Genomic DNA, 24,687 nt, shown 5'->3' with positions numbered 1-24,687 from the left:
TGCCATTCTAGGAGATATTTGCAAGATTAATGGCCATGTTACTTTGTTTCCTTATCTCCTCCTCATCTCTGATTTTAAAAGAACCTGGTATCCAGATCCAGATAATATGGTTATTTGGGGACATTAGTCTGTCATCTTCTTGGTCAGTCAGCTCTCTAAATAAAGTCGAATTCCTTGCCTCAATACTTTGTCTTCATGGCCTAGGACCAGTAGAAAGAGCTTGGACTTGGTAACAGAAGCAGTCCCTCTTCCTGCAACAGTCTGATACTATGTATCAATGATTCTCAGCAGCAATTTGTTAAAAATGCAAATTCTGGAAATAAATGCTCACAAGTATGGTCAAATGATTTTTGACAAAGGTTTCACATCATTTGACTGGGGAAGAACAGTCTTTTCAGTGAATGGAATTGGGAAAACTGGATGGATACCCACATGGAAAAGAATTAAGTTGGGGGACTTCTCTTGCAGTTCAGTGGTTAATACTTCATGCTTCCAATGCAGGGGGCTGGGTTCGATCCCTGGTCAGGGAACTAAGATCCCTCATGCTGTGCAGCACAGCCAAGAAAATTAAAAAAAAATTTTTTTTTAGAATAAAGTTGGACCCTTTTCTAAAAATGTATACAAAAATTAACCTAAAATGGATGAAAGACCTAAATGTAAAAACTATAAATCTATTAGAGGAAAACATAGGGGGAAAGTTTTGTGACATTAGATTTGGCAATGATTTCTTGGATATGACACCAAAAGGACAGGCAACAAATATTAATTGGAATACATCAAAAATTTTAAAGTGTGGGGAATTCCTTGGCATTCCAGTGGCTAAGACTTGTTGCTTTCACTGCTGTGGGCCTGGTTTCAATCCCTTCTAGGGGAACTAAGATTCTGCAAGCCACACAGCATGGCCAGGAAAAAAAAAACTATGCATGAAAGAAAACAATCAACAGAATGTAAAATCAGCGCATGGAATGGGGGAAAGTATCTGCAAATCATAAGGGGTTAATATCCAGAATATATATATATATATATATATATATATATATATATATATATATATGATTTCTAATGATTTCTAAAACTCAGCAACAAAAACAACAACAACAAAACCCAAACAATCAAATTTTTAAACAGGCAAAGGAATTAAATGGAGATTTCTCCAAAAAGATATGCATGTGGCTAAAAGGCACGTGAAAAGATAATGTGCTCAGTCATGTACAACTCTTTTGAGACCCCCATGGACTATAACCCGCTATGCTCCTCTGTTCATGGGAGTTCGCAGGCAAGAATATTGGAGCAGATTGCCATTTCCTCCTCCAGGAGATCTTCCCAACCCAGAGATCGAACCCACATCTGCATTGCAGGCAGATTCTTTACTGCCAAGCCATCAGGGAAGCTTTGAAAAGATAATAAGTATCACTCATCATTCAAAAAGTGCAAATCAAAATCACTACAAGCCACCGTTTCATGACCCTTAAAGAGGCATGGTACATTTTGCTTGTTTATTCTCTGGCTCCCCAGCAACCCAAGGGTAGATAATAGCTAATGCTTAGTGGCTTGCCTGCCTGCTGGAGGAGGTCATCAAGAGAACACATATGACTGCCAGTTGACCTGAGAGCTGGACCCAGGCCATCAGAGGCTCCTCACCCCCTGCCCTGTCCTTGGAATGTACACTGCCCACTGTTCCCACAACGGGAGTTTTTCCAAGGGCACACAACCTTGGGAAAGTAGGGTGTTGTTGAGACCATCTAGATGGTATACCTGACGGCCTAGCCAAGGCCTCTGTACATAGAGTTTGAAGACTCTGGCAGGTGGGTGAAGAGATCTACTCATCTTGGCTGCCCAAGATAAGCCTCCGATGAACTTTCCCTTGCTTATTACACCTGCCATCTACCACCAGGTTTTCTCTGGTGACTCAGACAGTAAAGGATCTGCCTGCAATGCAAGAGATCCGGGTTCGATCCCTGAGTCACAAAGAGCCCCTGGAGAAGTAAATGGCAACCCACTCCAATATTCTTGCCTGGAGAATTTCATGGACAGAGGAGACTGGTAAGCTATGGTCCACCGGGTCACAGAGTCAGATGGGACTGAGCAACTAACACTTTCACTTTTCTATCTGGACATGCCTCTTTCTTGGCATCTTCTGACCCTTTATGTCCAGGGGCCAGTTTGTGAATCAACAATGCCACAACCTTAGGAGGTAAAGATGGTATTATCAACATCCCCTTTTCACAGTGTAAGACTCATAGATAAGGGGTCTTGTCCAGGCCACATAGTTAGAGAATGGCAGAGCCAGGATTTGGACCAGGTCATCTGTCTCCTTAGCGTGTGTGTGGTCCCACCCTAGAAAACCAAATCACCTGGGCTGAGAGAGGCTCTAAGTTGAAAAGTAGCTGCCCAAGAGTGGGAATTTTGTGTGTCTTATTCACTACTGAATCCCCAATGTCTAGAACAGGGTCTGGTAGTAGCCAGTAAATATTTGTCTGATCAAGGAATAAATGAATAAATAATAAATACTAAATTTTCAACCCATTTATTATTGTTATTGTTAAAAGTAATAGAAGATCAGGGCTTCCCTAGTAGCTCAGGAGTGAAGAATCCACATGCCAATGCAGGAGATATGGGTTCCATCCCTCGTTGGGGAAGAGCTACTAAGCCTGTGCTCTGGAGCTGAGGAGCTACAACTACTGAGCCCCCACACCCCAACTGCTGAATCGTGTATGCCCTAGAGCCTGTGCTCTGAAGCAAGAGAAGCCACTGCAATGAGAAGATCACAACTAAAGAGTAGCCCCCGCTCTCCACAACTAGAGAAAAGCCTGAGCAGCAGCAAAGACCTCACATAGCCATAAATAAATAAATAATAATTTTTTTTTAAGTAATAGAAGTTGGACACTGTGGTACACTACTTTGGAAAATAACTTTTCTTAAAAAGTTAAATATATACCCACCATATGATCCAGGCATTCCACTCCTGGGTATATATGCTAAAAAAATGAAAAGTATCTATACAAAGACTTGTACATTCAGGACTTCCCTGGTGGTCCAGTGGTTAAGACTCCGAGCTTCCAGTGCACTGGGTCCAGGTTTGATCCTTGGTCAGGGAACTAGATCTCACATGCCACAAACAAGACCCAGTACAGCCAAATAAATAAGATTAAAAAAAAAAAAGACATGCACATTGATGGTCATAGCACCCTGATTTGTAATTGCCAAAAATTACAAATAACCCAAATGTCCACCAGTGGGTGACTCGTAAACAAATTGTGGTGACTGGGTAAACTATTGCATGCAATGGAACAGTACTCAGAAACAAAAAGAATGAATTATTGCTAAACATATACGAATCTCAAAAGAATTATATTGAAGGAAAAAAGCCAGACATGAGAATACATACTATATAATATCATTCTAAAAAATGCAAACTAACCAATAGTGATCGAAAGTAGATTGGTGCTTGTCTGGGGATGTGTGTGTGTGGAAGGGTGAGGGATGAAGGGTTTATCAAGAAGCAGGAGGAAATTCGGACGTGATGGATATGTTCATTACATTTTCATCATTATCTTTTTTTTTGATGTTTTTCAGAATATACATTTAACTTATTTATTTTTAATTTTTGTTGTTTTCATGGTTAAGCCATCGCTGCTGCTGCTGCTGCTTTTTTTGTTGTTATTTATTTGGCTGCATTGGGTCTTAGCTGTGGCACATGGGAACTTCCATCCTCTTCGTAGCATGTGGGAATCTTTCAGTTTCTGTGGCATGGGGGATTCAGCTCCCTAATCAGGGATCGAAACCAGGCCTCTGCATTGGGAGCATGGGGTCTTAGCTACTGGCCCACAGAGAAGTCACCTTTTTTTTTTTTAATTGAAGGATTTACAATAATATTGTGTTAGTTTCAGGTATACAGCACAGTGTTTCAGTTATACACATATATTCCTTTTCAGATTCCCTTAAAATTTTTTTTTAATTAATTTATTTTTTATTGAAGTATAGTTGATTTACAATGTCAATGTGTTAGTTTCGGATGTACAGCTAAGTGATTCATATATATTCATATATACATATATATGCATGTGCGCATGCTAAATTGCTTCAGTCATGTCTGACTCTTTGCAACAATATGGATTGTAGCCCACGAGGCTCCTCTCTCCATGGGATTCTCCACGCAAAAATACTGGACTGGGTTGTCATTTCCTTCTCCAGGGGATCTTCCTGACCCAGGGTTCGAACTCCTGCATTGGCAGGTGGGTTCTTTACTGCTAGTGTCACCTGGGAAGTCTGTGTGTGTGTGTGTGTGTGTGTGTATACATACATACATATATAAATATATATATATACACTCTTTTTTAGATTCTTTTCCCATATAGGTTATCATGAAATATTGAGTATAGTTCCCTGTGCTATACAAGAGTAGGTCTTTTGTTTCTTTTGGTCATTATCTTGACTGTGGTGGTATTTTCACAGGTTTATATGTAAGTCAAAACTCACCAACTGTATACTTTATAGTTTTAATTTTATTTTTTTAAATTATTTTTGTCTGCACCGTGTGGCATGTGGGATCTTAATTCCTTGACCAGGTATCGAACTTGCACCCCCTGCACTGGATGTTAGGAGTCTCAACTACTGGACTGCCAGGAAAGTCCCCATCAACTTTATACTTTGAATATGTATGGTTTCTTGAAAGTCAGGCATATCTCAATAAAGCTTGAGGAAAATTAAGTAGCAACTGTGTAATGCAACTGAGACTTTTTCCCCTACCAGGCTGGCTTTAACCATTAACCCCTAAAGGCATCTGAGTTTTCAATTTGAGGCCCAATAGACCATGAAGCTATTTCCATTCAAAGCCCTGAAGAGGCTTTAAAAAAAGAAAAGAAAGCTGACCTATTCCTGCTTCGGGGCTTGTCACATTTCTCTCCTGAGACCCTGAGCCCACAGGAGACCAATTTCTTGAATAGGTAAAGAAAAAAAAAAAAAAAGAATATGCATAGGGGGAAAAAAAAAGAAGCTCAGCAGATGGGAACATGGCTAGTTACCCACTTAGAAGTGGGAAGGTGGAGTGGGCGGTGAAGATGCAGGAGAGGGGATGTGGGGGGAGGGTGGCTGTGGTTCTCTCAGGAAGCAAGAAGAAAGACACTGTTCAGAGGAAGATGCTGTTAGAGGGTTTGATTATTTTATTTCTTTGGCTGTTCTGGGTCTTAGTTGTAGCACGTGGGATCTTCAGCCTTCGTTGTGGCATGTGGGATCTAGTTCCTGATCAGGATGGAACCCGGACCCCATGCATTGGGAGCATGGAGTCTTAGCCTCTGGACAGCCAGGGAAGACCCGCTGGTAGAGATTTGAGGAGAAGATCTGATATATCCTCTGGGAGAGTCAAGGGACGCGTGTATGCGCACACGCATGCATGGTTAGTTGCTCAGTCATGTCCGACTCTTTGCCACACCGGGGACTGTAGCCTGTCAGGCACCTCTGTCCAAGGGGATTCTCTAGGCAAGAATACTGGAGTGGGTTGCCGTGCCCTCCTCCAGGGGATCTTCCCAACCCAGGAATCGAACCCAGGTCTCCCACATGGCAGGCGAATTCTTTACCATCGGAAGCACCAGGGAAGCCCAAGGGACCAGGGACAGAGAAAAATTTATTATACACCATTGTGCATCCATTCCAAGTCCATGGGAATGAATTTAAGGTGAGACCGGTTAACATGATTGTGTATTTTTCTCCACCCACATTCATCTGCACAGATGCAGGCATGTGATAGATGGAGGCTTAGATTTAACAAGGATTGTGGTTTTGCGAGATGAGTACAGTGGAGTGTATAGAGAATGTGCATAAGATCGGGTGCGGTGATTATAGTGGTTAGTCAAGGAATTTAGTCTGTGAAGGTACGAAGGAGCTGAGCGGTCATGGGAACATGGTAGGGCTAATGAATTATTGGAGTTGAGCTTCTGAAAGGAATGAAATAGATGGGCAATAGCTACAGAGTAACACACATGAAACTGAGGTTCTAAAGAGGTTGTGGTTAGTGAGACAAGGTCTAAGTATGGCCCTGGGAGGGACATACAATATCATAAATCCACTATACTTCCATTAAAAAAATTATTGGGACTTCCCTGGTGGTCCAGTGGTTAAGAATCGGTGATTCTACTACAGGGGGCATGGGTTTGATCCCTAGTCTGGGAACTCAGATCCCACAAGCCATGCAGCGGTCAAAAAGTAAATACATAAATAAAATTTTAAAATAAAAAGAATTGTGTGTGTTTTTTTAAGGCTACAAGCCAGAGGAACCCCCACCTCCCTCTGGATTGGGTTTTGCTGTAAGTGTTCTAGAGTGGTTATGCACACCCCCAACACTGACATGGACACACTCCCAGGAAAGCTGGTCCTGGGAGGCCATGGAACAGGTCTTTGTCAAACGGAGAGAGAGGAGATTCTCCTTAAAAATGCAGCATCTCTTAGTGGATAGAGGACCAAAAATAGCTGGGGATGTTGGCCACCGCTATGAGCCCTGCAGGCATTATTTGTGCCTCAGTGGCAAAGAATCAACTTGCAATGCTGGAGATGCGGGTTCGATCCCTGGGTCAGGAAGATCCCCTGGAGAAGGAAATAGCAACCCACTCCAGAATTTTTGCCTGGAAAATCCCATGGACAGAGAAGCCTGGCCGGGTACAGTTCATGGGGTTGCAAGAGTTGGACACGACTTAGTGACTAACCCACCACGAGCCCTGCAGTTGGGGTAGTTTTGAATCATGAAGAATTTTGACCCTTCAGCCCATCCTGTGAGCTCAGCGTTCAAAACACACCCATAACCTGCTCACTTCAATCCCTCCACGGCTCCCATCCTGATCTCTTCCACCTTCTCCAGCCGTTCCCATTGACTCAGTCTTCTCACTGTCTTCCTGCTCCCTTCTCACCTCCCACAGTCAGTTTCCCACACCCACAGCCCACAGCCGCAGGGCTCCCATGAACACCCGACCTGGATGAGGGCCCTCCCCTGCTCATAACCATTCTGAGAACTCATCTCAAAGTCCTCCCCTCCCTGTGGCCCAGGAGGACACTCACAAGCTGCCCTCTCCCTGTTCCCTGATGTCATCACTTACCATTTACCCCTTCCTCCCTTTTCTCCTGCCACAAAGTGTCAGTCGCTCAGCAGTGTCTGATTCTTTGTGACCTCATGGACTGTAGCCTGGAGCCTCCTCTGTCCATGGGATTCTCCAGGTAAGAACATTGTAGAATACTGGTAGCCATTCCCTTCTCTAGGGGATCTTTCTGACCCAGGGATCAAATCTTGATCTCCTGCATTGTGGACAGATTCTCTACCACCTGAGCCAACAGGGAAGCCCCAATTCCTGGAACACATCAGGCACACTGTCACCTCAGGGTCTTTGCACTGGATGTTCCCTTGGAATGCTCTTCCCCCAGCATCCACATGACCTCCTCTCTCTCCACTTCAGGGCTTTGCTAAAATGTCATCTTGTAAATAATAATAATAATAAAATAGAGACTTCCCTGGTGTCCACTGGTTAAGGCTTTGTGCGTCCAACGTAGGGGGCTCAGGTTCAATCCCTGGTTGGGGAACTAAGTGTGGCATAGCTAAAAAATTTTTAAATACAATAATAAAATAAATATCACCTTCTCAGCGAGGCTTCCCCTGAACACCCTTCTGAGCAAACTGCCCTCATGCATGTCTCATCCTCCTTCCCTATTTTACTATCTTCATAGCAGTTATCATCATCTGATACATGTTTTACTTGAGAATTGTGCATCTTTTACACTAGATTGTAAACTCCAGGAAGGAGGGAGTTTTTCCCTATCTTGTTCATCATTTTATCCCAGATGCCCCAAACAGCGTGAGCTCAATAAACATCTGTTACATGAATGAATGGTCCTTGGAAGAATTAAAAGATACCTACTTCCAGCTCCCAAAGAGCCCAGATGCTAGTGAGGTGACAAAAATTAAATAATTAGATATTTTCACATGGCAATAAGAGCAAAGATGGGAAACCATGATTATGTATCGGGGCTAACTAGGCAGGGTGCTCAGCAAGTGACATTTGAGCCAAGGCCTGTCAAATGAGGAGCAAAGATTTGGGAGAAAAGTGTTCTCTAGACAGACTAGCCAGTGCAGCATCAGGAATGAGCTTTGGGTATTTGATGAACAGAAGGAAAACCAGTGTTCATGCCATGTGGAGGACAAGGGGAAAGGGTTAGGCATGGATCTAGATGGGCCCACAAAGGTTAGATAATGCCCTGGGGGTGCTAAGGAGGGGAGGACTTGTTTTGTCAGAGGCTAGTGAATCTTCAGCTGGTCTTTCCCTTCTCCTGGCCTCAATCTCTGAACTGGAGGTAGCTCTGAGGTCCCCTGTTTCGACATTCTCAGCACCTCTCAAGACCACCCAATGATGCAGGTTGGGTGCATTTGCACCCAAACTCAACAGAGGCTCCAGAATGCGAAATCACTTTTCCAACACCACAGAGCTAGCAGGTTCACCGTCCACATCTGAAAGCTGACAGTCTGACCCCGGGACCCATGCTCTTAACCTCCAGGGTATATTGCAGCCCCACCTCACCCCCACGCCATAACCGTAACAGGCACTGCAGTAGTTACACGTCTTTGCGGCAAATTCTTCTAATATATGCCACTTACAAGCGGTGGGATCCTGGGTTAGTTACTAGCGTCCCCTGAGCTCATTTCCCCGTCTGTATAACGAGCACCCCAACATTCACCTCACCCAACACAACACTTGGCTGACCAGGAGCTATGAGGCATTGATTTCCCAAACAACAGTGCCACTTTTTCTGTGAGGGATGTGGGGCGGGTGTTGAGACATTGGGGTTGTTTGCGGGAAAGGGACGCGGAGTCTTCCCATCCTCTTTTTGCACTGTTTCCTCCATTCAATTGCAGGGCAACTCTCGGTCTCCCCCCACAACAACCCCCCCACGTTTCTTTTTCCCCCGTCTGGAAAAAGGTCGTGGTCCCTTTAAGGCCCGCCCCTCCCTCCCCCAAAACTTCCCAGTGTCTGCTCTCTTTTCGATCTCGGACGGCCGGCCAGGCTCGCCGCCGAACTGGTAGGGGCTGGGGGCGAGGGGTCTGGGAGGGGTGCCGGGGGATCCGAGGGAGGCGCCGCCCCGGGCCCGCGGCCGCGGTCCGCGTGCAACGGGTGGGGGAGGGGCGGAGGCCGGGAGCTCCGGGGTGCAGATAACGCGGCCGCTCGGTCGCCCGCCGTGGACGCGCTCGAGGGGGCGAGCGGCCTGGAACGTGTCGCGCGGGGGATGGTTCCGCCGCGTCCCGTCGGCGCGCGCCGGCGCGAGGGGCGTCCGGGCCAGGCGCGGGGGCGGGGAGGGGAGGGGCCCCTTCTCTCCCCCTCCCCCCACCGCATTCCTCTGACGTCCGGACCTCGGCGACCCCGCCCTTCAGTCAGACCCGCCCCGCCTTAATTCCGTCGCTCGGATCAAGTGTCGGAGTCGCTGCGCAGTCCCCCGTCTCCTTTTGGCTGGCCCCTTCGGATCTTTCCGGGGTAATTGAGAGCTGACTTAAATCCGGATCAGCCTACCCCAACTTTCACCTCCCCAAACTCACAGAGCTACCAAGCCGATCCCACTCTCTTAGTGCCACTGACCCCATTTCAAACTTGTTTCCACGAGGACACCCTATTTCGGGAAGCCCCTTTCGCCCGAGTGGAAAGGTTCCGTATCTTCTTTGGGGGAAGTCTCCCGCATTTCCCACGACTGTCCCCTCCTCCACTCTCCTTCCCTTCTCCCCTTCGCTCCCCATCCCCCCCCCCCCCCCGCCCCCTGCAGACAGCTCCCTAAGGTTAAAGAGTTCTTTGGGCGGGATCCTAGGGTCAACCCAGGGTGTTCTCTGCGGGGGTAGTCCCAGAGGAAATGAGGCCCGTCGGACACTTAGGACACTATAACTGCTCGCCTTTGCCTAGTAGCTAGCTAGCACTGTGCCGGGTGCTGTGCCTGACGTTTGGTGGCGGGCGGGGTGGGGGGCAGCTTCACTAAGACCAACACACAGACCACACAAGCACTTTCATGCTACGAAAAAGGGCATTCCCAAAACTGGCAACCAAGAATAGTAAGGACTGTCGAGTGAAAACTGTTGGCCTGAGCGATCAGGGGTTATCATGAGGGAAACCGAGGGTCTGGGGTGGTAGGGCCAAGAACGCTTTTCAGGGAGAACAGAGAACGAAGAGGAGAAATTTTAGAATTTTAACCCCTAATTCTGGCAGGAGGGATAGTGGATGAAAGTGTTCTAGTTCGAAGAGCCTGCTCGGGCATAGATGGAGAGGTGCGAGAAAGAGTCTTCCCTTTCTGCAAACTAAAAGGAGTTATTTGTGGTTGAATTTAGAAGTGAAGTGGTGAAAGGACGCGGGCGAATTGGACAGGGTCATAAGACAGACGGCAGCAGCAAATGGTTTAATACTGAGGGAAGGGTCAGATTGAGTTTAAAAATTTTTTTCCCTCTGGCATTGTGAAGGTTAGCAATGGAGAGGAATAGGAGATAGGGATCGGTACAGAGCTGCACTGGCAATTGCCCTTCTAAGAGTCTACCATGCCGGTGCTGCTCAAAGGACTCAACACACACTCTTGGTTCTCCAGGCCTTCCCTCCTCTGGAGGTTCGTCCCTCCTCTGGAGGGTCGCCCCGCCTCCGGAGGTGCCTGAGCGCGATTCGCGCATGCGTCCTCGGCCCCGATCCTTTCGTAGACTGCGCCAAAGTGGGTTCCCCTTTTTCACCCAATCAGGGGTCACCAGTGGGCCTAATATCTAGTGAGAGGACTCTTTCCACTCTCAATTGACTAATCGGGCGTCTAGCAGAAGATCGGCGTCTGCAGTAGCCATTGGAGAGAGGCCAAGGGAGGGGCCGTCTTGTCTCCTTGCGGAGAGGCGCGGGGAGGTAGTAACCGTGACTGGAAGACTGAGGGGGCTTTTGGTTTGATGGATTAGCGAGAAAAGCCAATGAAAGTGGGAAGGAGGCGGGGCTTTTGACAGTGAGGGTGTGCTGCTCCTATCAGGTACTCCAAAGGAGGCCATGCCGTGCCAGAAATCCAACCAATCAAGTTAGAGTTTATTTTAAGGCGGCGGGGCCAGAGAAATGACTGGCAGAAAGCTCTCGCCTATAAGGAGTGTCCCAGACAAACGAGGGCGGGCACGCCTGCAGAAGGGCGTGCGCTTTATCCAGTAGGCGCGCAAGGCGTATAGAGGCTTCCCCTCCCCCCGCGGCGGGACCAGTGGCTCCCCCTATCGGGTGGGGGCGGCGGGTGACGGGCGTGTCCCTCCCCCAATGAGAGGCGGGGGGAGGCGGGTTCTGCGCCGCCATGTCGCGGAGGCTGCTGCCCCGGGCGGAGAAGCGGCGTCGGCGGCTGGAGCAGAGGCAGCAGCCGGACGAGCAGAGGAGGCGGTCCGGAGCGATGGTGAAGATGGCGGCGGCGGGCGGCGGAGGCGGCGGTGGCCGTTACTACGGCGGCGGCAGTGAGGGCGGCCGGGCCCCCAAACGGCTCAAGACTGACAACGCCGGCGACCAGCATGGAGGCGGCGGCGGCGGCGGCGGAGGAGCCGGGGCGGCGGGCGGTGGCGGCGGGGTGAGGCCAGGGTCCTGGACGCCGGAGACGGCCGGGAAGGGAGGGAAATTTTCTCACTTTGAGGGCATTTATCTGTTGGGGGGCTGTGCGCACGCGCCCAGGCCCTCGCTCTGTAGAAGGGGTGGGGGAGGGGCAGGCGTTGGGCAAACGGCGGGGTTTGCGCGAGGACAAGCGCTTGCGCGTGCGCGCTCTATACAGAGCGAGGTTGTGGGGGGGAGGAGGAAACTGCTCGCCCTGCAGGTGGCGCAGTGCGCAGGCGTCGCGGGCTGGCATGTGGGGGCCGGGCACGCGGCCGGGCCGTTTTTTTCTTTTATCATTCTCGTCTCTGGCCCTATGCGCAGGCGCACTTATCCTGTCCGGGCCTCGTGGGCGGTTGTGCGGGGGGGATGGGGGGCTGACCGCCTGAGCGGGAACTGGTGGGTGGTGGCCTTTTACGCGACTGAATTGGGTATTATGCCTGAACGCTGTTTAGTTTTTGTATCGTTATGGTTTGTCTCAATACAAAAAATTGATTTACTTGAGAGTATTTACCCAGACCAAAGTATGCCTCATTTTGTGGACATTGAAAACCGGAAGAAAAAAGTTGTGAAATATCTTTTTTAGATATTTCGAAATTGAACCATGCTTTGGAGTCATCACAAGTTTGCTTACAGTTTCTGGGGTTAAATGGGTGCGGTAGGTTTGATGAACGAAAATGTTCCCTGAGGGGTGGGCACTTTGGAAGGGATTCAGTCTCTTCAGTCTCCTACGTCGAAAAAACAACCATTTGTTACTCCTGGCTTGAAGCCAATGTTTTCTTTCCTGGAAGTTCATGAGATACTGTCCGGTTCAGCCGTTTGCAGAGTTTTTCAGAGTTTAGCGGTGCTCTGTAACTGTGATTTACAGGCATTTAAACCGTGCGAGAAGTTTCATTGCATGCGTAATAAAGGTATCTCAATACTTAACACTCGCCTATGAGATAAAGAATGGTATTACTGTTACACATTTGATCTTGTAGCTAAACTAGGGAGCAGCTGGGATTAGAACTGATGAGCGCTGTGGAACTCCAAATCGCTGAGCCGGTAACCTCAGGCGGGTGTGGTGCCTGTGGTTTGTGTGGTTCATTCCTGAAATAGAATCCAATTCTGCCCCTGTTACATGGGCTTCTGCCTAGTGGTTCTCAGAAGGGAGGCTGGGCCCAGAGCCCAGGAGAGATGGAGAAGCTTAACTTTCCTCTTGATTCTCAGAGACTTTTGTCTGTGGGTGGAAAAATACTTCCCCTGGGAAGGGAAGTGTCCTGGTTTTTAGTGATACAGGTTGGCGTTTTGTTGTTGTTGGTGTTGGTTTTTTTTTTTTTTTTTTTTAACTTTCCTCACCCTGTTTTTCCTTAGTTTGGTCTAGGTAGTATTTTTCAATACAGATTTTGGTGGGAGAGTAAAGACTAGAGGCAGCCAAGACTGGCCTGGATGCCACAGCATCTGAAGCACCTGCTGGACCTGGGGATGAGTGATGGGGATCAGCAGTGTTTGGCTGTGTGGTGATGGCAGCTCCTCCTATAGAGGGTGGGCAAAGAAGCTGGGGTGAATGGAAAGGGAATGTCCTGGTTCAGGCTACAGCAGAAGAATCCCCTTTCCAAGCCACTCTTCCCACATTTCTTTGGTCAGTTGAAGGAGATTGGTTCTGGGAAGAATGTATTAATAAGATGGGGCTTGAGATTTGCTTCATCTTCCATTTTGTCATCTTCAGAAGTTACAGTGAGAGCCATTAGGCAAGTGGCCATCCACTTAGGCCTGCTCTGCTGACCCAGAATCCTTTTGGGATGATTGGTTGAATTGTTGTTCCTTATTGTCTGCCATGTATGTCCTTCCTGGGTGACACGCAAATGTTTTATCCATCTGAGTCCCCAACAGTGCAGAAGCCAGTAGGCCACCATCTTGTACAGCAGAAAGTCAAGTCTTGGTTTTGCTCTCTTTCTCAGGAGAACTACGATGACCCGCATAAAACCCCTGCCTCCCCAGTTGTTCACATCAGGGGCCTGATTGACGGCGTGGTGGAAGCTGACCTTGTGGAGGCCTTGCAGGAGTTTGGACCCATCAGGTACTCAGTCAGAGGCCAGGGGTTGGGGTTGGGTATTCAGATGAGTTAACTCCTTGGTGTCCTATGTGTCACCGGGTTTCTGGTTGGAGGTAACCTGACTGACTGTTTCAATTTCAGTCCAGGTTCCTTTAGCTAGGTCCTGGGGCTCCACTACTCCTGGGGTTAGCCATTGTACTTTGGATAAGTTACAGCAAGTTCTGTGCGAAAGAATGCCAAAGCTGCAGACACCTTTTGCTTGTCATGCCATTTATGGCAAGGGGTGTAAGGTACAGGTCAGGATGCCATGACAGGGCACAGAGCACTCAAGAGGCCAGGGAGCAACCAGCTGACAGAAGGTTGAGGCTGTCCTCTGACTCTCGTCTCCATCCCCTTAAGAAGATTGCAACCTGTGTTCTCTCTGTCAGCTATGTGGTGGTGATGCCTAAAAAGAGACAAGCGTTGGTGGAGTTTGAAGATGTGTTGGGCGCTTGCAACGCCGTGAACTACGCAGCCGACAACCAGATCTACATTGCAGGCCACCCAGCTTTTGTCAATTACTCTACCAGCCAGAAAATCTCCCGTCCCGGAGACTCAGATGACTCCCGGAGTGTCAACAGTGTGCTTCTCTTTACCATCCTGAACCCCATCTATTCCATTACCACGGTGCGTGCCAGCAATTATTTGTTGAGGTTCTCCTTCTATACAGTCTCTCTCCTGCAGTTTCTCCCTGTTCCCTCTCCCGTGAGTCAGACTGATTGGTGCCTTTTCATCTTGTCCATCTTTGGTTTTTACAGGATGTTCTTTATACTATCTGTAATCCTTGTGGTCCTGTCCAGAGAATTGTGATTTTCCGGAAGAATGGCGTCCAGGCCATGGTGGAATATCCTTTGCTGGGAAATGGGTGCTCCTTGAGATGGGAGCTCACAGGAGTCCGTGTTTTCAAGCAGCATGTGTCTCCTGAATACCTGCCTTGTGCCAGATGCCTTCATAGAGCCCATGGTCTCCTGGGAGGGTTAGTTAATAAACAACCACATGTAAACAGATGACCCTTGAATCTCACAGGCTTGAACTCTGTGGATCCTCTTAAGGTGAATTTCACTTACTAAGTGCATACTCCAGTAGTAGGTTATCTGTAGTTGGTTAAATATGTTGGTTTTCAACTACACAGAGATAGATGTCTCTAAAACACACCCACGTTTAAGGGTTAATTGTGTAGTGTGAAAGTGCAGTGCAGAGTTTAAAGTGTGAAGGGAAAGAAGAACATGCTATGAGCTATAAGGGGAAAGAATTTACAGAGGTTCTGGGAAGGTCTGTGAGGAAGTGACATCCTGTTTTCAGGTGGAGGTGGGAACTGACACGTGCACCACTGAGGACACCACCTCTGCAGAGGTCTGCAGGTGGGCAGGCGCTTAGTGTTGGAGAAAGCAGACCATCTGACCACTGAGGAGTAGCTAACAGGGTCCCTTAACGACATCGGAAGTTAGGGTGGCCAGGCAGTGGGGTAAAGCTTGGATCAGGGTGCAGAGGGAGCTCACTGATGGATTTTTCAGGAGGGGAACATAATCTCATTGACATCTCAGATGTTCAGGCTTAGTCAAGACATGTACCATGAGAGGGGAGGTTTGGGCTGAAGAAGGTGGTTTGACCTTTGATGTGACAGAGAAGGTTGATGCTAGTATCTTGAGTTGCCGGTGGCAGGGTGGGGTGGAGTATAAGTCATAGAAGAACTCTAGTCAGTGTCTGGGCATCAGTGCAGCACTCTACCTGTCTCTGTAGGAGTGGCTCTGGGCAGTGAGCTCACCCCAGAGCCCACTTGGATCTGTCTTTGAGTGCTGCCTTGCCCTCATTCCTGTTTGGCCCAACTTGAGCTCTTTCTGAAAAGCTCTTGGGATGGGACTTTGCCTTAACTTGATTCACGTTTGACTCTGTGCAGAGTGCCCAGCGAGCTAAGGCCTCCCTCAATGGGGCTGACATCTACTCAGGCTGTTGCACTCTGAAGATAGAGTATGCAAAGGTAGGTCTGGGGATGGCTGCCCTGGCCTGCTCTCAGGGGAGCCTAGGGCCCGGCTGACCTCAGGCTTTGTTTTGTCCCTGCAGCCTACGCGCTTAAACGTGTTCAAGAATGATCAGGATACCTGGGACTACACAAACCCCAATCTCAGTGGACAAGGTAATCCTGATGGCCGCTTTATTCTAAACACACCCGCCCTGCCTTCACTTGACTAGCGCACTTCATAGACCTGGGCTCAGGGTTATGTAATGCCATTGGGCTCCCTGTGGACATGGGAGGGCCTTAAGGATCAGCTCTTGGAGAATGCACTCCTGTGGAAGAGGGTGAATAAGGGGCCTCCAGGTCCTAGCTGCTGCTTGCGGCCCTTTGATGCAACTGAGGATGCAGGGTCAAGGCAGAGGCCTGGGTGGGGTGGGGAACAGAGCACAGGCCCTGGCAATGGCTTACAAACCAGTAGCAGCTCCCAGACGGGTTCTGCTGCTTACCTTCTCGGAGCCTGCTTAGGGTCACTGACTCCGTTCTCACTGGGCCAGGAATGGCCCTCTTGCTGTCCACGATTGACAGGGTCTGCTTGTGTGGAAAGAGGTGGGGAAGGTGATGAGGGCTCCCAGGCCTTTGCAGCAGAGCCTTTGAGCAAATTGACCTTGTGGAGTTCAGACGCCCAGGATTGGAGAGGGGCAGACATGCCTTGCCTCACTTGTAGAGGGGATGCAACATCTCTGCAGGGGGCCCAAATGGACAACCCTCTTCCTAGAATCTCTCAAGAATGATTTGCCTTGGATAGGAGAGAGAGGTGGAGCATTGCCTTTGAAAAACAGCAGCACCCCCTCAGCCAAACCACCCGTCTGTTTCTGTTTTGTTCTGATTGTTTGGACTAGACCATGGGCTGAGGGAGGTGGCTGGTCGCTGACATCTCACCGGCCCTGGGAAGCCAGAGGCTCCTGTTCCTAGGCAGGCCTGTCCTGCTTGCCCTTGCCGCTGGGAAGCCGTGGGCCGGGTGGGCTAGACTCTTCCCCAGGACCCTCACAATGGGCGCTGTGGGGCAGGCTGCCCCTCCAGAGATCAGAGGCAAATTGGTGACCAAGTGAATGTACCAGAGCGGGCAATGGCATTACATGACTGCTAACAGAAACACGGCAACCAACCATTTCTTCTCCAAGGAACATAAGTAGAAGATGTGCAGACCGGCAGGGGCTAGTGGCAGGGGCTGGCTGTGCATTGGTTTTGATGCCTCTCAGCTTTGGCCGCCCCCAGGCCCGGGGTCAAAAAAAAAAACGAGAGCTGATGAGGTGACCTGGAGTGAGGGCGGTGCTTCGCCACCCCCTCGGGAACCAGACTTCAGCGGCTCTGCCTCTGCACATTGCTCACCAACACACAGGGTAGAAACCACTAGCTCTTCCTGGAGAGAACAGAACACGCAGCCTCCACCACGTCCCCAGAAACAGCCGCAGACTTGAGCTCACTACATCAAGAACACCACCACACCGCGCTCCAAGGAACAGCTACAAGCACAGAGACAGAGGCAGACAGAGACAAAGAAAGAGACGCAACATGGCAGCAGACACTGCTTTTTTACTAAACATTAAAAAAAAAGGTCAAAATCCAAGCAAACTTGAACCCGAAAATGTACACAGAAGTAGGAAACACAGAGAACAGAGCTCTCCCAGCCAGCCAGCGGCGCTCTTTTCGGAGAACGATTCATAGACTGAAGTAGATTCCATGGGCCTCCAAGACAATAGGATCCTCTCCATTCCTCGCCATGTGGGTTTGGTTTTTTTTGTTTGTTTGTTTTTTAAGTCCTTTGGTTTGGGGAGGGCCTTCTTTTTTTTTTTTTTTTCTTTTGTGTTTTGATTTTTTTTTTTTCTGCAGTCATCGGCTGCCAACATAATCTGCACCAGCTGGAGATCAGAAACCAAAAAAAAACCACAACAACAGCAAAAAAAAAAAATCAAAAAGCCAAAACAGACCTAAAACCAAACAGCTCAGAGGTACACAGTTACCTGCTGGCGGGTAACCAGGCGTGCTCCCAAGGCCAACAGTGCGGGCATAGTGGGGCCACTGGCACACCTTACAACCAGGAGACACGCACACGGAGCGCTACACAGCCAGAAGCACCGCACTGCAGCACACAATGTGAGGAGGTGACAACACGGAGGGACACTACCCACTGCATACACCTTTATTTTCCACTTTTCTGGTATCTTCTGAGGACAGAACATCTGTGAGCCATTTTTTGACTTAATCGAGACATTGACTTTTAAAACAATTCTTTTAAAAAAAAAAAAAAATTGTAGCGGATGTGTACCGTAACTTGTATTTATGACTGTAAAACCATGTGATGCAGGGTCGCAGTGTATGTTTGGTGGGACGCCATCTTTCAGAACTGTGCTAACTCACTGTTGAAGCGTCCAATGGTAAGAGAAAATACAGATTTGTTTTTTGTGACAAATGGACATTGTACTCTGTACTTCTGCTGTAAGTAGCCTTTTTCCATCTTTGTAATGACTGTTGGAAAACAAAACCCAGGCCGGGTGGCAGGAAAGGGCAGTGGCCCCAAGCCCTGGGTTTTTGGAGTCAGCCAGGCCTGGGTTCAAATCCCGGCTCAGCCACTAACTTGCTTTGTGACCTTGGGCCAAAGTGTCTTAACTGCTCAGTTAAAAATTAAGTGCTTATTATCCTTATCTGTGAAATGGGGCAAAAATATTAGTACCTACCTCATAGGGTTGTTGTGAGGAATTTAAGAAACAATGATGTCTGTCTGTAAAGTGCTTAGCACCGTGTCTGCCATTTCAAGTGCTAAGTTAAGGTAGCGATTATCAACTGTAGCTGGGGGTGGGGCAGGGTGGATCTGCGCCATTGTCTTGAGAATGTTGATGCCTTGTACATGATGCTCATTTGAACTGGTTTTGATGATGCCCTGTTTGTCCTTGCCTACAGTCCCTCTCCTTGGGGTGAACATGATGGGGGGGTGGGGCGCGGTGACTGGGACCAGAATTGAGAAAATCATCTCTAGAGAGTGGGCCCTAGCACTCCTAGAATCTTCGGGCTTCAAGGGTCTGATTTTACCCTTCTGCTCTTCCCTGAGTTATTTTATAGCACTTAACTCCTTTCCCTTCTTTGGGAGTTATTTTAGAAAGCTGTTCCTGGCCCCCAGTCAGCTTCCATAGTGGCTGCAAGTTTCCTAGAGGACCCAAGAGCTGACCTTCCTGTCAGAGCTCTGGGAAATGAGAGGTCCAGAATTGGCTTCATCCTTCACTGAGAAAGGAAAGCAACCTGCTTGCAGTGGGGCAGGGGTGGGGGGAGGGATGGTGGGCTCCAGCCTTGAGACCTGGGCTTCATGCCAACCCTGGATCCGGCCCTGGGAAGGACGCCCCAGCAACCCTATTGAGGAAGGAAAGGCCGGTGCCCGGGCCCTCAGGAGTCAAGGGACACAGACTATCCCCTGCAGTCAGGAGGGAGGGAGATGCCCATTTCCAAGTCAGCCTCTAACTGTTTTCTCTGTCTACAGGTGACCCTGGCAGCAACCCTAACAAACGCCAGAGGCAGCCCCCTCTACTGGGAGATCACCCCGCAGAATATGGTGAGGGCAGGGGGTTCCCCTCCGTGGACTCCCGTGGCTCATGTGCCCCTGCCCGCCGCCCGACACGCAAATTCTCACCCGTCCTCCCTCTCTTTCCTTCCCACCCCCCAGGAGGGCCCCACGGTGGGTACCACAGCCATTACCATGATGAGGGCTACGGGCCCCCCCCACCTCACTACGAAGGGAGAAGGATGGGCCCACCAGTGGGGGGTCACCGCCGGGGCCCAAGTCGCTACGGCCCCCAGTATGGGCACCCCCCACCCCCTCCCCCACCACCCGAGTATGGCCCCCACGCCGACAGCCCTGTGCTCATGGTCTATGGCTTGGATCAATCTAAGATGAACTGTGACCGGGTCTTCAATGTCTTCTGCTTGTATGGCAATGTGGAGAAGGTGAGCTTCTGCTGGGTCCACTGTTTTCCTAATAGACCTGACAGGCCCAAGGGAGGCCCTGATCTTCTGACCCCTCAGTGAGCAAAGAGCGGGCAGGAGCCTCTTTAGAAGCAAGTAGGTCCAGAGAGGGTAATAAGGCTTTTCTCTGGAATGCTTCAGGTGATAACAGCAACACTGAGCCCTCTGCCTTACCAGGGGTAACAGTTGACTGGGGCTGCCTGGTGACTGCCGACCTGAGACCAGGTTGTTCCCGCTGTCAAACCCATCTGGGTCCTGAAAGCCTTTTACTTTGCACCCCCTGACCTAGCCTGTCGATGATAATAGCAGCTAGCACGTGTCAGGTGTTCTTGCTGTATCAGGACGCTGTTAAAGGTGCTGTAAGTTGCTTAAATTCATTATAAGAATCCTTAATGAGACAAGCAGGGGCATTGAAAGCATGGGGGGGTGCAAATAATTTGTCCAGTTTCACATGCCTTTATGTGGAAGCAAGGCTCCTAGCTGACACTACTGTGTTCAGTGTTTGTGTAACAACCACAACTCAGTAATTGTACATACTCTGTGTTGGTTGGAGTAGGTGCTTTTTTCCCCCTGTGGCCGCTTTTCTATTGTGCTTCATTAAATGACCCATCCATGGGTTGGGTCCTGCCATTAGGGAAACACTGCCAAGTGAGTCTCTGCTGCCCAACGTGGGCTCAGCACTTGCTGTGGGCCAGGCCAGCGTCTCTGTCTTAACAAGTGAGGAGATAGAAGCCTAGATCCAGAGCAGGGTCAGGAGAAGGGTCTCTGGTTCCTGGCCAGTGGTGCTGACTGTGACTGCTCTTCTCAAGGTGAAATTCATGAAAAGCAAGCCGGGGGCTGCCATGGTGGAGATGGCGGATGGCTATGCTGTGGACCGGGCTATCACTCACCTCAACAACAACTTCATGTTTGGGCAGAAGCTGAACGTCTGGTAGGTGCCCAGTCTCCGTGGGCTTGGGCAGTGTGGAGAGAGGGACTGAGGAGAGGGGGAGGGCGGTGGAGCCCACTCTGGACAGGGGTCAGGCGTGCAGAGCAGCCAAGTGCTTAGCTGGGTTGGCGCTGGATGTGGTGGACGTGTCGGCCTTTCTTCGCTGTGGAGCAGGGCCCTGCAAGGCACGCAGTGCTGTCAGATGGGAAAGCCACAGTAGGAGGGGGACAGCTTGAGGTCTGACAGGGGGCTCCCCTTCCCTCCGACAGTGTCTCCAAGCAACCAGCCATCATGCCCGGTCAGTCATATGGGCTAGAAGATGGGTCCTGCAGTTACAAAGACTTCAGTGAATCAAGGAACAATCGGTTCTCCACTCCAGAGCAGGCAGCCAAGAACCGCATCCAGCACCCTAGCAATGTGCTACACTTCTTCAATGCCCCTCTGGAGGTGACTGAAGAGAACTTCTTTGAGGTGGGTGCTGTGGAGTTGGTCCCTCAGCACAGCCATCTGAGGAGGTCATCCGTTTTCTTTTTTTCTTTTTAACAAATATCTATTGAGCTGCCACTCTCCTGGGCTCTGGGTTGGGTGCTGGGAACATGGCAGGGACCAAGAAAGGCTCTGAATGGCACGAAACATCCAGCATCAGTGGAGTTTGCTATGCTCTTCGCATCTTTGGCAAGCTAGAGTGGCTATACATTTGCTGTGAAAGATTCCTCCATGTCTAGATGGTAGGTTGGTGATTGGAGCCCAATCTTGGCCCCCTCTGGGGCCTAGATGACAGTAGAAGGGAGGGTCCCATTACAGTGCCCTCAGAGGGAACCAGGCAGCTTCAGGGAAGGGTGGGAGTCTGATTGCTGGGTTGGACTTTGGGCCTTATTCTGGCCTGAGGTGTTGCTATTCAGTTCAGCAAACATTTACCCAGTACCTGCAACACACCCAGATTACAGCTGAAGATGGGAATTTAAAAAGCAGTTTGGCAACATAATAGAGTGATGTACAGTCTTCGGGGAGGGGGATCATAGGGATACCTTTAAGAGTGTGTGAGAAAAGCTAACTCCTTGTCCAGAAAAATTCAGGTATTTGGTTGTGTGCTTGCATTCCACCATGTGGCACTTCTTGTGTTCCTGAGTCTGTTTTCTCTCTCTGTTGCAGATCTGCGATGAGTTGGGAGTGAAGCGGCCATCTTCTGTGAAAGTATTCTCAGGCAAAAGTGAGTGAACTGCCTCGCCTACCTCCACCGTTCCCTGGTGTGGTACACAGGCAGCTCCCTGGCTCCTGCTCAGGTCAGCCTAAAACCTTCGTTTTCCCATCAGGTGAACGCAGCTCCTCTGGACTGCTGGAGTGGGAATCCAAGAGTGATGCCCTGGAGACTCTGGGCTTCCTGAACCATTACCAGATGAAAAACCCAAGTGAGTATCTGTGTGTCCTGCAGTCATCCCCCTTGTGGCCTAGTGAGTTGGCTGGCTTCCGGCCAGATCCGTCATTCCTGCCATCAAGACAGGGCCCCAGAGATTTCCTCCTCGTCACTGACACGGGCAGGTGGGACCTGGTCTCCAGGAGAGCAGCCTGCTGTTCCACATGGGAGGGCCAGCCTAGCTGCTTGCTGCCACCCACTCTGCCAGCTTGGGAGTTGCTTAGGCTTGTTCTCCAGGGAGCTGGCATTCTGTGTGCGTCAGAGGCTGGCTCACATAATACCCAGGGAAAACGGAGCTGTACTAGCCAGCAGGTAAAATTCCCCTACCCAGTTCCTGGGCAGGCCTATCCTCGTGCACCAGCTAAAGAGCTGGGAATGGGATCCTTCTTGCAATTACGGAAGAGGAGGAGGAATGCCTTGTGTATTTGGCTTGTTTTTGAATCTCAAAACTGGCAAGGATGAGTTAGACCCCTGAATTGCAGAAAAAGATGTGTGCAAAACCAGGAAAACACAGGGGGTGCGGAGCCTCTGGAAAGGGGCCCAGTCACATCTCTCTCCTCTCTTACAGATGGGCCATACCCGTACACTCTGAAGTTGTGTTTCTCCACCGCTCAGCACGCCTCCTAATTAGGTGCCTAAGAAGAGTCCCATCTGAGCAGGAAAACATTTCTTTCTTTTATGCTGTTTTTTTTTTTTTTTTTTTTCTGCAAATGTTCCTGTATTCCTTTTTTTAAATGCTAGTTTAGTAGAGGCTTTAACCATAATGGAATGGCTGGAAGTCTAAAGGGGGAGGGGAAGGGGAACTGATATCTCCCAAGATTAACCTTCACTTTTTAAAAATTACTGTACATGTGATTTTTTTTTTTTCCTGTTCATACATTTGTGCTGCCCATGTACTCTTGGCACATTTCAATAAAATTGTTTGGAAAATAAAGGTCACTTTCTGGGATTCTGGGGTGTGTCTGTTTCCCTCCCACTCAGTTTTCTGAAGGCCGGCAGGGTGGCTAGGAACAGCTGCAGCCTCTCCAGATGGACGAACCCAGCTCTGAGGAGCAGTGTGGGCCAGAGCTGTGGGTTGGGGGTGATGCTGGGACTTCTAAGTCTTTTGAGGAAAATCTGGGAGACCTGGCGGCATCCCTCATGGACCGTACCTACCCAAGCCAGCTGAATATAGGTGAAAGAAGAAAGCCTTAATCTTAAAAAGTAAATACCTGCCTTTCTATAAGGTTGGAAAATAAAACCTCAGATAAAAGTGAAAGTCGTCTTCCCATTCCCTTTAAAACAGTTTATGATTTTTTTTTTTTTTGTCTACAAGGGAAGTTTTCCAATTTGTGTGTCTTTTAACAAAATGCATTGTACTGTACAGTGATCTCATATCACATGCAGAGCAACCTCATCTGTATTCCTAATGTGTGGATGAGTCATAGTTTGTCCTGAAGGTAATTTCCGATGATTTGGTACTGCAGACAGGACTGTGATGCATATCTTTACACAAAACTTCTTAGCCAACTTCCCTGATTGAGATCTAGAAGCAAATTCCTAGCAGTGGAATTGCTGGATTAAAGGGTATGTTCAATTACTGCTTGATATTCCCTGATAGTGGTGAGCAGGAACAAAGTCCAGTGCCTTGGGTATGTGTGTCCCCCACTTGTATGTGTTTGTATCCCCACTTTGGGGATTTCCTGTAGAGTTTTTAAACAGTATCTATTGAAGTCAAGTGGCATCAGATAAACTGCTTCATCAGGGTTGAAACTTTAGACAGAACCTTTAAACAAGGAGACACTACAGTCACTTTGCAGCCATAACTTACAAAATCTAGGTTTTAAGCTAATTGGGTAAAAAGTAAATACCCACTCTGACTCCCAGCACTCAGCTTTCATCCCATGTTAACAGTTACATTTCCTAGGTAGCCTGTGCATAAGTTTACTCAAACTTATGTCCATTGAGTCAGTGATGCCATCCAATCATATCCTGTCAACCCCCTTCTGCCTTCAATCGTTTCACAACCATCTTTTTATACCAACCTAACTAAATGTACTACCTCTTTAAATTTCTCTCAAGTCTTGGTACCTGCTTAGTGGTTCCAGATAACCAAACAGTTGTCCGCCTTCCAAAAGAGCTTTACCATCTGACATGTGAAGAAGACAAAGTAGGACTTGCCTAGCAAGTCAAGGGTGCAGCCAAAAGGAGAAAAAAAGCAAAAGACTCATTTCAATCCCGTGTGTCAGGGACACCTGTTCACCTCCTACAAGAGCATACTTAAGCATTTTAATAGCACTTAAAAAAAAAGAAAAAGAAAAAAACACAGGCTTTAGCGTGCTGACTCAGAAATAGTGGCCAGGGGCTTGGTTGCTCCATGGCATGTGGAATCTAACCCGACCACGGATCCAACCTGTCCCTTGCATAGCAGGGCGGATTCTTTACCACTGGACCACCAGGGAAGCCTCAGTTTTTTGTTTTCGTTTTTTTTTTTTTTTTTAATACTCTAGGGCTAACTAGCTTTTTCCAAAGTCATTTTATTTTTGAAAGAAACTTTGACATGTACTTACTCTACATATAAATACCCTCTTTAGCGAAGGCCAGAGACCTTAAACTAGTGACTTCTCCGCAGCCGGTTTCCTCTGCATACAAATGTAAAATAGTACGACCCTGAGCAAGTGAGGAGGTAGATGTAACAGTAAGACCCCCACCCCCAACCCGACAAGCCTACTAGAGGCC

The 24,687-nt window shown here is 48.9% G+C and overlaps 1 protein-coding gene across 4 annotated transcripts; it reads left to right on the top strand.

Annotated features, from left to right (window-relative positions):
* The first annotated feature begins 8,980 nt into the window (after nt 1-8,980).
* Nucleotides 8,981-22,918, top strand: HNRNPL (heterogeneous nuclear ribonucleoprotein L). Of its 4 annotated transcripts, none has more exons than XM_061139232.1 (13): nt 8,981-9,054; nt 13,529-13,647; nt 14,052-14,289; nt 14,421-14,506; nt 15,544-15,640; nt 15,724-15,796; nt 19,146-19,217; nt 19,329-19,609; nt 20,437-20,558; nt 20,825-21,026; nt 21,708-21,765; nt 21,869-21,964; nt 22,538-22,918. In XM_061139232.1, the coding sequence occupies exons 3-13, from the start codon at nt 14,065-14,067 to the stop codon at nt 22,594-22,596; spliced, it is 1,371 nt and encodes a 456-aa protein (XP_060995215.1). In that variant the 5' UTR covers nt 8,981-9,054; nt 13,529-13,647; nt 14,052-14,064; the 3' UTR covers nt 22,597-22,918. The 4 variants fall into 4 exon arrangements, with proteins under 4 accessions (XP_060995215.1, XP_060995214.1, XP_060995213.1 ...); XM_061139231.1 differs by lacking the exon at nt 8,981-9,054 and adding an exon at nt 11,293-11,403; XM_061139230.1 differs by lacking the exon at nt 8,981-9,054 and adding an exon at nt 11,293-11,571.
* Nucleotides 22,919-24,687: the final 1,769 nt, after the last annotated feature.

This window comes from Dama dama, chromosome 4, assembly GCF_033118175.1.
Source record: "Dama dama isolate Ldn47 chromosome 4, ASM3311817v1, whole genome shotgun sequence".
Lineage (NCBI taxonomy): Eukaryota > Metazoa > Chordata > Mammalia > Artiodactyla > Cervidae > Dama > Dama dama.
Note: the sequence above shows the minus strand (reverse complement) of the source record. Positions and strands in the feature narration are given on the sequence as shown.